Source organism: Hyperolius riggenbachi, chromosome 1, assembly GCF_040937935.1.
Source record: "Hyperolius riggenbachi isolate aHypRig1 chromosome 1, aHypRig1.pri, whole genome shotgun sequence".
Taxonomy (NCBI): Eukaryota; Metazoa; Chordata; class Amphibia; order Anura; family Hyperoliidae; genus Hyperolius; species Hyperolius riggenbachi.
In genome coordinates this window covers 272,444,522-272,456,576 of record NC_090646.1, presented here as the reverse complement: position 1 = coordinate 272,456,576, position 12,055 = coordinate 272,444,522, and the positions used below count along the sequence as shown (strand labels likewise).

Sequence of the window (12,055 nt, the reverse complement as noted above, 5' to 3'; positions counted from 1 at the left end):
GTGGAAACTGTAAAAAAAACGGAATTGCCCATAAAGTAACAATTACATAATGTAATTTACTTTAGAACTAAATTTAATTGCTTCTGGACACAAGTGAATTGTTCAAAGCCTTGATTAAATACCAACATATGGAAGGTGTCTTTGGGGATATCTATTTAAGAAAGTAGTGATCAGTGAAAATGGGATAAAATGGGCAAAATGGACTTCAACTAAAACCTATTTATAAGCATGTGTATGGCAGCCAGAGCTATTGCCACATTAGCCAGAAATTTGTTATTTACTAAATTACTGAAAATGGACTCATCGTGGCTGAAGAGTTAACCAGTTGGATCAACTACAGCTGTATAAGACTGCATGTCTGTGGTACTGTGCTGCATACAAGACATCAGTGCTGTATGCCTATGCAAGCTCTTTTCTACTCATTGTTGACTTCATTGGTGGGTACTCTTAAAGCCTTTGTTTATTCTCCCCAATTTTTAATTGTTAAAGGAACCCTGTAATGAGAGGGGGAGACTGCCATATTTATTTCCTTTTTTTCCAATTAATTCATCAGGTTTATTAACGGATACCCGAGGTGACATGTGACATGATGAGATAGACATTGGTATGTACAGTGCCTAGCACACAAATAACTATGCTGTGTTCCTTTTTTTCTTTCTCTGTTAAATATCAGGTATGTAAGTGGCTGACTCAGTCCTGACCCAGGAATTGACTACAGTGTGACCCTCACTGATAAGAAATTCCAACTATAAAACACTTTCCTAGCAGAAAATGGCTTCTGAGAACAGGAAAGAGAAAAACGGGTCAATCATTCACAGATTTTAGCTCTGGCATACTTCAATGAATGTGTCATTGAGCAAAAATGATAAAATAGTTAACACTTAAAAAGTAGATTTAAACATAAAATAGAACTGTGCAATATCTTAAAAAGTCATTTTTAGGAGAAGGAAGATAGATACACTTGTTTATTTCATTTGTTTATTTTCGCCTCGGGTTGTCCTTTAGGCGTACACAATACAGGCAAATGCAATCATCATAAACATGCCGCATCATGGATGACTGCAGACTCACCCAAAGGATGTGTAATAAGCTTTAAACCCAACATATCAAGATAACAGAACATTAAAATAACATATGACCATTGGGTGCATGCAATGGTAGTAAATGCCTTCAACAGGTTAAAAGATAGTCCTTTGATCTATATGCAACTATCATCAGAGACATATTAGGTTTACTGCATAATATCCAAAGGTTCACATTTTCATATGTGGCAAGCTTGTCCAATGTGCCCAAATGTTATGAACCTTGGTCTGCACACCTCTGTTTTGATATATGGCTTCATGGTAAGGAACGATATAATTCACTGAGTGGATCCAATCTTTGTGTGAGAGGACCACAGGCTGTATCCAATGCTTAGGAGTTTACGCACAATATTAAAAACTATAAGTAGGAATTGCTTTTTGATTTCCCAGTAATGATATTTAATTCCTTTTAAAGCATGATTGTTACTTGGCAGTCATGCTGATCCTTTTGGCTGCAGTAGTGTATGAGTCATGCATGCAGGAAATATTACCAGATCAGTACACTTGATGTTCATACTTTTTCTTGCTCATTGACTGAAAATTGGCATAGATTAAAGGAAATAGATATGGCACTCTTTATTCCCCTAGAAACCATATGAGACCTGCAGGCCATCCTTAGTGGTATTTAGGAGCTCACAGTGTAATCACTGAAGTCATAACCCTGTATACAGCATCCAATATCAAAAGAGCACTGAAGCACAACTGTTAGGAGTGACATATCTACCTCTGCAGCGGGGAGCGGTGCGGCCGCCGCTCCCGCGACTGACGTCAACGCGGATCTCGCCGCATCCTCACAGACATCTCCTTCCGGCAGGGCAGGTCTCTCCAGGTTGCATCAGAGCAGAGTAGCGCACGCGCGCACCAGGAGACAAGACCTTTATGCGCTGAGGAGGCGGGTCAGCCGACCTTCCGGTCAGCTGACAGCAGTGTTCTGACTCTCGCTGCTGATTGGCCGGGTTTCGCTGTGCGGGAGGTTGGAATTGCCTGTCTGTATTTAAGCCTTGTGTTGTCAGTGGCTCTTTGTCTGCTGTTGCTGAAACTTTGCAGTGAAAGCTCTCAGACCTTAGTCAGATCCGTGTGTGTTTGATCCGGCAGGACCCCGGGGATTCACACTTAGCTTAGGAGATTATTATTATTATTATCAGTAATATTATTGTATTGATTTATTGTGTATGACCTCTTGCTTAAACCTCTGATTACTCTCTGCCTTCAGATTCTGTACCTTTGCCAAATTGATCTGTTGCCGACCTCGGCCCGACCTCTGACTCTGATTTAAGCCTTCTGATTCTGTACCTTTGGCAATCTGATCTGCTGCCGACCTCAGCCTGTTTACTCACTACAATTTTTGCCTGACATTTCTGTACCGCTGCCTGACCGACCTGTTACCGACTCTGCCTGTACGACCACTCTTTATTTAGTGATAGTCCCTGCCGCCAAGGGCTATCACTTAGGAGTACTCCTGTATCCATTGTGCACCAAATCACGTGTGATCACACATTGAATAAAATATTGACTTTTGTTCTGATAGAGCTGGTTCTGATTATCAGATATATCACTGATCATTACAGCAACCTTTGTTCACCCACTGGCAAAAAAGCACCTCCTCTCCCAGTTCCACCAGTTCCACTATTGGATTTTAACACAATGGTCAATTAAATGCTGATAGGGGAAAACATTAACTGTATATACACAATAATACTTGGTAGAATCACCATGCCAGACTATAAATAAGTAAATGTGTACATTTAAGCCAGTAATGGTGCCTTTAGAATTCTTTCACTTAACATTTTATTTTAGGACAACTTCAGTCAGGGTCATTGCTAGCCCCAAAGATCAGTGGCATGTTCCACAGATCTATTCTGGGGTGCCCCTGATGTACCCAGGCAGAGTCAGCTGTGTTGCCTCAATGGTGGGTATGCTGGGAGCAGTGGTGCATCAATTGGGGGTATGCTGGGTGCTGTGGTGCCTCTATGTGGGCATACTGGTTGCTGTGGTGCCATGCTGAGGGCTGTGATGCCTTTATGGGGGCATGCAGGGAGCAGTGGTTCTTCCATAGGAGCATGCTGGGAGTTGTGGTGCCTCAAAGGGACGCCCGTGTGATCATGGGAGGGGGTCCATTAGACAGTCAGGGAATGCTAAGGGGGACCTGCCAGACAACCTGGCAGCAGGCCAGCCCACCCAGCAGAAAGCCAGATTAGCCAGCACACAAGCCAGGTAACTCTGCCTAGTTATGTTTTAGTGACATTGCCTATTTATGTGATATGCTGCATTTTGTTTTTTAAGTTAATGGATAGGGAGAACTTCATCCAACATTTTGCTGGGCAAGCCTACTTAGACCGCTGTTAAGTTCATGTAAATTTGGCTCTGCCACACCCTTTTTCCAGCTGGAGTGACCAAAAGTGCCCCAGATCTCTTCAGATCCTAGCAACGCCCCTGACTTTAGTACTGCCAACATCCAGCACCACCAATTGAGAAAATATTGCAGAACTCTAGTGTTATGTTTTCTAGAAGAACAGTTTTATACAATTAGATGAAATCTGAACAGCTCTGTTCACCATCTACAGGTAAATACATTTTATAAAAAATGCATCTTAAAACGGAAAAGAGTAATGTGTCAGCGATAATAATCCATAGTATCCAGGAAGTAGTGATCTTCTATTGTTGCAACTGCTCTGATGTAAGACATATCATCCAATTTTATTGCTACTGATTACTGCATTTTACCTTGCCTACATACATACATCAACAATTCATATGGAAATATAACCAATGTTTTCTTTTTCTAACAGTACTGGAATGATGTCTACTTGCAGTGGGACCAGAATGAATATCCTGGAGTTCAAACGCTTCGTTTTCCATCTGATCAGATATGGGTTCCTGATATATTACTATACAACAGGTATATGACCCTTTTTACCACTTTAGAACCAGAGTCTTCAACCTTGTATGTATCTGAAGATATGATTGACTATCCAACAAGTACAACACCATTTCTAAAACAGTTGGAATGTTGTGTAAATCATAAATAAACACAACAATCAATATTATTTTCTTTAAAACCTACATGTATTGAAAATAGTACAGACAACACAGTAAATGCTGAAAATGAGAAATGTTATCATTTTATGAAAAATATATGCTCATTGTGAATTGATGCATATTTAAAAATAGTGTTGCAGGGCATGTTTACCACTGTGATGTATCACCTGTTCTTGTAACAACACTGTAAATGATTAGGAAATTGAGGAGACCGATTGCTGCAATTTAGAAAGTGAAATGTTGTCCCATTCTTGCCTGATGCAGTATATCAGCTGCTCAACAACTTGTGATCTCGTTTGGTATACTTTTGTTTCATAATGTGTCAAAAGTTTTCAGTGGGTGACAGGTCTGGACTGCAGAGAGGCCAGTTTAAGATCTGGGCCCATATGCAATTAAGTTTTTCTCCTGAGTTTTCACCTAGATTATTTTTCATCTTCTATTTAAAATAACTTTTCAGCACTTTGCAACTGAAAAAGTACCAAAAAGTAGCTGGAAAAGTACTATAAAAGTTATTTTGAGTATTGTCTTGCTTGCTGGTGGTGTTAAAGGCATTTTACTGACAATTTTGAAAAAAAAAATCACCCGGGAGAAAACTAAATAGAAAAAGTGAATTGCATATGAGCTTTGGACTCCTTTACTTGAAGCCATGCTACTATAATACATGCAGATTGCTTTTACTATTGTCTTGCTGGAAAAGTAATCCCCTTCTCTGCTACAAAACTTATATTAATCTATCAGCTTTAACGATACCTTCCCAGATGTGCAAGCTTATTGAGAACATTACTAGAGTCCCATAAAATTACAAATAATGGATTTTTTCAACTTAATTGTATTAAAAAATGATTGCATCTACAAATGAAAATATAGTACTGTAGTTAGGATTTTCCAGGTTACAATAATCCTATGATTAACATAAGTGTATGAAAGTAAGCACAGTTCAGCTATATAATGCAGAATCAACACAATAGCAGAGGTCTTTGGTGATGCCATTAAAATGATTTATGTATATAACTGGAATCTTTAATGCAATACCATTATACCTTTCCCTGGTATTTCATCATTAGTATTTTTAATGCAGCCTAGGATGGGTGGATATACACACATACAAATAAAGAGGTACATTAATTAACATATTAGAAAAATGCAAACATCAAAAATAAAAAATGCATTTAAAATGTAATTCTCCTCACCTAGGGACCAGGAACATGGTAGGAGAATCACTAATACTGAAAGCACACTTTTTTTTGTTTCAATTCTAAAGAAAAATATATTTTCTCGCAGAACACAGCTAGGCCTGACAGCTGCACAACATGTTCATCTTCTTAGAATGTTGCTGTTCTTTGGTAACTGAGCTAATAAACTTAGATGGCCATATTCAATAACACATGGTACCAGAGTGTTATTGCACCTGCTCTCTCATATGTGAGATAAAACTAGCAATCATTTTATGAACTAAGCCTCAATTAAGGTTTGCTATTTTTTTGTGCAGTGTGCTGGAGAATGTAGAGGTGTTCCTGAATCCGCTGCTATGTGTAGAGTCCACTTAATTCCAATTAACCCCATGGAGGTTCAAATACCTGCTACTAGGACTTCTGAATGATGAATATTAAAGCCCAGCTAAACCCAAACTTGAGCATTACAGATTGAAATAGTAATGAGGTTGAATAGAAAACATAAGCAGTGTTTAAATGCCAAGTGGAGGACAAAATACCTTTTAAAGAGACTCTGAAGTCTCTAAAAAAACGTCTTTTTATGTCATAAATATGTTTAATACTTTATCCCTAACTAAACCGCTGCATCCTCGCCGCTGTAAACTATCTAAATCCCCCCTAACTCCCCCCTCCCTCTCCCCCGCAAAATCCACGACTTTCTTGGTCGTGGATTTTTATGCCCTGTGCGCTTCTGTGTGAGGCAGGGCTATGAGCTGCAGCCCCGCCTCACACGCGTCTCAGAGAAGGAAGATTGAGAGGGGCGGGGGAGAGGCGGAGATCCGCCGCTGACAGACGCGTGTGAGGCAGGGCTGCAGCTCATAGCTCTGCCTCACACGGAAGCGCTCCCTGTAGTGTGCCCCGGGGAGTTTGGGGGGATTTAGATAGTTTACAGCGGCAGGGATGCAGCGGTTTAGTTAGGGATAAAGTATTAAACATATTTATGACATAAAAAGACGTTTTTTTTAGAGACTTCAGAGTCTCTTTAAGAAGTCAAAACTGTTTGGCAGTAGCCTTATAGCTAGCTTCCTGCAGTTTGTAGGCTTAGCTAGTAGGCGGATCAATCATGAGTGACCATGTGACTCACAGCTACACTTACCAGCATTACAGCAACAAATATGGTGGCAAACTTTTGATGGCAGAGGCAGTGACAAGAGTGGAAATAGTTTGCACATTTGTTTCTTTAACTGTGCAGTACATGACCCACCTCATCCATCTTGTGCATCACCCACCCTATCCATCTTTAAAGAGAAACTCCGACCAAGAATTTAACTTTATCCCAATCAGTAGCTGATACCCCCTTTAACATAAAAAATCTATTCCTTTTTACAAACAGACCATCAGGGGGTGCTGTATGAGTGATATTGTGGTGAAACCCCTCCCACAAGAAACTCTGAGGACCGTGGTACTCCTGGCAGTTTCCTGTCTGTGAACCTTGTTGCATTGTGGGAAATAGCTGTTTACAGCTGTTTCCAACTGCCAAAAAAGCATGCAGCAGCTACATCACCTGCCAACAGTAAAAATGTCACCATGTAATAAATGTCAGCATGTAAATCAGGGATTTAAAAGATTTTGCAATGGGCAAACACTGACTAAATCATTTATACATAATTATCGTAAAAATTAAGCACTTTTTTATTACATCAATTTCACTGGAGTTCCTCTTTAAATGACTACTGTAGGGGGGTAGGGGGAAAAAAGAGTTGAACTTACTTGGGCCTTCTAATGTTCGCCTGTAGACGTCCTGTGCCTGCGCAGCCACTCACTGATGCTCCAGTCCCTGCCTCTGGTTCACTTCTGGAATTTCCAGCTTTAAAGTTGGAAAACCACTGTGCTATGCGGCCGTGTCCTCGCTCCCACTGACATCACCAGAAGCGTACTTCGCAGGCACAAACCATACTGGGCCTGCGCAATACACTCCTGGTGATGTCAGCAGGAGCGAGGGCATGGTCGTACAGGCGCAGTGGTTTTCCGACTTTAAAGTCAGAAATTCCAGAAGTGAACCGGAGGCGGGGCTGGAGCATCGGTGAGTGGCTGCGCCGGCACAGGAAGTCTGTGGGGGACCATTAGGAGCCCCAGGTTAGTTCAACTCTTTTTCCCCCTACAGTACTCCTTTAATGTTGTGAACAAAATAAGGGCAGGAGCTTGTGTCACCCCTGGTTGCAGATTTTTAGTTCTGGTATTAGAGTGGGAGGTTAATATTAGGCATTAGGAGAGGAGGTGAGGGCTATTTTACACTTGCAGTGGTATGCATGATTATGCATTGGTATGCATTGCATTTTTTTCTCTGTAGCAGTGCATTGTAAAAAAGATTCAGTTTTTCAGTGTATAGTGTGAAAGAGGCCATAGGGAAAGATGGGCACTGGACTGCAGATCAGTTGTCCTTTCAGTTTCTTTTCAGTAAAAGGACCCACGCCATACAGTTTTTTTTAATTGAACTGTTCAATTCAAGAATAGCAACCCAATTTCTGACTGATTGTAAGAATTAAAAAATCTGACCAATGTACCACACACCTATGTTCAATTTTTCCCCAATCATGATTAAAATAATTGAAAGCTCAGAAAAAAATTGATTGGAACTGTATGTCAAGTAATTGACAATCCATCACATACCATACAATTATTGATAAAGGGTTTTTTTTTTTTGTGTAAAACCTTTTATTGTTTTTTTTTAACATTGAAAAACAAACACCACTTCCCTCACCACCCATCCGACCCTCCCCCTTTTACATCAGATATGTATACAAAATACCACAAAGTACTTCATATACAAATGGAATCGTTATGTAGGCAGAAAGTCATATATCAATGTTACAGAGTGATAACCAACATTTCCAAATTTTATAGAATTTTTTAAGAGATCCTCTGTTTTCATAAACCAATTTGTAGATAGGTATATCCAGGTTTATCTCCCTTTTGAGACCTGCCAGAGATGGTGGAGATGGCTGCTTCCATTGTATAGCAATTGCTCTTTTAGCATACATGAGCAATAGACGAGCTAGGAAAATTTTCTTGTCTGAGAGTGCAATGTCCCCAAAGATTCCTAAAAGTAATGCCTTAATAGTGTATGGTATTAAAGGGATACTTAACCCATTCGCGTTCCGTCGTTTTCACTTGAGAAATGTTCACCTCCCATTCATTAGCCTATAACTATATCACTACTTATCACAATGAACTGATCTATATCTTGTTTTTTCCGCCACCAATTAGGCTTTCTTTGGGGGGTACATTTTGCTAAGAGCCACTTTACTGTAAATGCATTTTAACAGGAAGAATAAGAAAAAAACGGAAAAAATCATTATTTCTCAATTTTCAGCCAATATAGTTTTAAAATAATACATGCCTCCATAATTAAAAGTCACGTATTGTATTTGCCCATATGTCCCGGTTATTACACCGTTAAAATTATGTCCCTATCACAATGTATGGCGACAATATTTTATTCGGAAATAAAGGTGCATTTTTTTCCGTTTTGCATCTATCACTATTTACAAGTTTAATAAATGTTTTTTTTTTTTTATATATTAAACATTTTATTTGGGTAGTTTTGGGAGGGTGGGATGTAAACAATAGGTTCAAAATGTAAATGTGTGTTGATTTTAATTTTTTTTTACTTTTGGTTGTAGTATTACTTTTTGGCCACAAGATGGCGGCCATGAGTTTGTTTACATGACGTCACTCTAAGTGTAACACATACGCTTAGAGGGGCGCATGGGGACGCAAGAGCCAGAAAAAGCGACGCTTCCAAAAGAAGCTGTTGCTTTTTCTGCGGGGGAGAGGAATCAGTGATCGGGCACCATAGCCCGATTCATTGATTCCTGGGCTAACAAACCGCGGGCCGGGAGCATGCGTGCACGCGCGTGATCGGCCGTGGGAGCGCGCGGACGCGCACATGGCCTCCTGGACGTAGCTTACTCACCTGGGGCTTCCCTCAGCCCCCTACAGCCGTCCGGTGCCCTCGCAGCATCGCTTTGATCCTCCTGTCTCCACCGGCGGCTCCTTCCGGTTTCGGCGACAGCCGCCGGCAGGCTGGGAATGCGAGTGATTCTTTCCGTTCCCAGCTACAATAGCACCCTCTATGCTGTTATTGGGGCCTTCTTGCCACAATAACAGCATAGAGGGCGCTATTGTGGCTGGGAGCGCAAAGAATCACTCGCGTTCCCAGCCTGTTGGCGGCTGTCACCGAAACCGGAAGGAGCTGCCAGCGGGGACAGGAGGATCGGAGCGATGCTGCGAGGGCACCGGACAGCTGCAGGGGGCTGAGGGAAGCCCCAGGTGAGTAAAACTCATTTTTTTATTTGACTTAAGTATCACTTTAACCACTTCAGCCTTCAGTCTTTTTCACTTTATGCATCCGAGCAAGGTTCACCTCCCATTCATTAGCCTATAACTTTATCACTACTTATCACAATGAACTGATCTATATCTTGTTTTTTTTTTGCCACCAATTAGGCTTTCTTTGGGTGGTACATTTTGCTAAGAGCCACTTTACTGTAAATGCATTTTGACAGGAAGAATAAGAAAAAAACGGAAAAAAAATCATTATTTCTCTGTTTTCAGCCATTATAGTTTTAAAAGAATGCATGCCTCCATAATTAAAACTTCAGCCTTCAGTCTTTTTCACTTTATGCATCCGAGCAAGGTTCACCTCCCATTCATTAGCCTATAACTTTATCACTACTTATCACAATGAACTGATCTATATCTTGTTTTTTTTTTGCCACCAATTAGGCTTTCTTTGGGTGGTACATTTTGCTAAGAGCCACTTTACTGTAAATGCATTTTGACAGGAAGAATAAGAAAAAAACGGAAAAAAAATCATTATTTCTCTGTTTTCAGCCATTATAGTTTTAAAACTCATGTATTGTATTTGCCCATTTGTCCCAATTATTACACCATTTAAATTATGTCCCTATCACAATGTATGGTGGCAATATTTTATTTGAAAATAAAGGTGCATTTTTTCCGTTTTGCATCCATCACTATTTACAAGTTTAAAATAAAAAAAAAATAGAAATATTTCATCTTTACATTGATATTTAAAAAAGTTTAGACCCTTAGGTAAATATTTACATGTTTTTTTGTTTTTTTTATTGTAATTTTTTTTTATATATATATTAAACATTTTATTTGTTTTTTGGGGGAGGGTGTGATGTAAACAGTATTTTTTTCTGTAAATATGTGTTGATTTTTTTTTTTTTCTTTTTTTTGCATTTAGTTGTAGTTTTACTTTTTGGCCACAAGATGGCAGCCATGAGTTTGTTTACATGACATCACTCTAAGTGTAACACATACGCTTAGAGGGGCGCATGGGGACGCAAGAGCCAGAAAAAGCGACGCTTCCGAGAGAAGCTGTCGCTTTTTCTGCGGGGGAGAGGAATCAGTGATTCAGCACCATAGCCCGATTCATTGATTCCTGGGCTAACAAACCGCGGGCCGGGAGCATGCGTGCATGCGCGTGATCGGCCGTGGGAGCGCGCGGACGCGCACATGGCCTCCTGGACGTAGCTACTACGTCCAGGAGGCAAAAGTGGTTAAACTATTGAAAAGGGATGAAAGCATGTAATGTATATTTGCCCACAATTCTTGAATTCTAGCACACATCCAAAATATGTGCAGAAAATCAACCTTGTCATCTCCACATCTCAAGCATTTCCCAGAATCTTCCTTCCCCATTTTGAGAAGCTTGTAAGGGGTGATGTATGTTCTGTATAAAAATTTGAGAGAGAGACTAATTTGTGTCTAGCAGCTATTGGCGTGGATTCCATGTTAGCAGTGGCTTCCACCCATTCCTTTTGAGTTAGGTCTGATATATCTTTTTGCCATGTTTTCATGAGTTTGTTAGCTTGGCTAGCCTCTTTATCAATGAGGAGAATGTATATCTGAGAGGTTACTCCTGTCTGTCCTGAGTGAGATGAGAGTTCTTCCAAGGGGTGGAATTGCACTAGAAAGTCAGCCATTTTAAACTGAGCATTAAAAGCGTGGCGTAGTTGAAGGTATCTAAAGAACGTCGAGTTCGGGAGGCTATATAATTGCTTAAGGTCTGTAAATTGCCGAAGTGAGTTGCCTTCAACAATATCACAAAGTTTAAGAATGCCCCTATTTGCCCAGACACTTGGGTCAGGGATAGAGATAAATTCCTGAAGATTAGAATTATTCCATAGGGGTGTATGTGGTGACCATTGCCCTGTTTGCACCATGTAGGCCCCTGCTATTTCCCAAATTTTGGCAGTTGTTTTCATGGGTATAGTTAGTGAGGGTAGAGCCTTGGGCCCTCGAAAGGGTAGACTAGAAAGAGCTGTGAATGACTCTAATATAGATGCTTCCAGAACTATGGCTGGGTTATATTCTGACTGAGTGAATCACCAATACACAGTAGTAAGAACGGCTGACCAGTAGTAAAATTTAAGTTTAGGTAGTGCAATGTAACGGTTGGGTGTTATAACTCTGACGTCTGATTATTAGGTGATCTGCAGCATCACCAATAATACAGACACTATACCAGATTATCAGGTGATCTGCAGAATCACCAATAATACCAGTATAGCTAACACAGACTGTGTGAGTAGTGCTTGGTGCAACCGTAACTTTATTAGTTTTGCGAGACCTTACCAGAGGAGCTGGTAAGGTACTATCAGTACACTGACTGTATAGTTTTGGACAAACCTTCCCAGAGGAGCTGGGGAAGGTACTAACAGAGAGAACACAGAAAATAGTAAAGCTGGT

The 12,055-nt window shown here is 40.4% G+C and overlaps 1 protein-coding gene across 2 annotated transcripts in view; it reads left to right on the top strand.

Annotated features, from left to right (window-relative positions):
* LOC137506082 (neuronal acetylcholine receptor subunit alpha-7-like) overlaps nt 1-12,055 on the top strand; it is a 237,989-nt gene that overhangs the window by 72,983 nt on the left and 152,951 nt on the right. For both annotated transcript variants that reach the window (XM_068233573.1, XM_068233574.1), the window contains one exon: nt 3,872-3,981. In XM_068233573.1, coding sequence (XP_068089674.1) covers nt 3,872-3,981 — 110 coding nt within the window. The remainder of the gene's footprint in view (nt 1-3,871; nt 3,982-12,055) is intronic.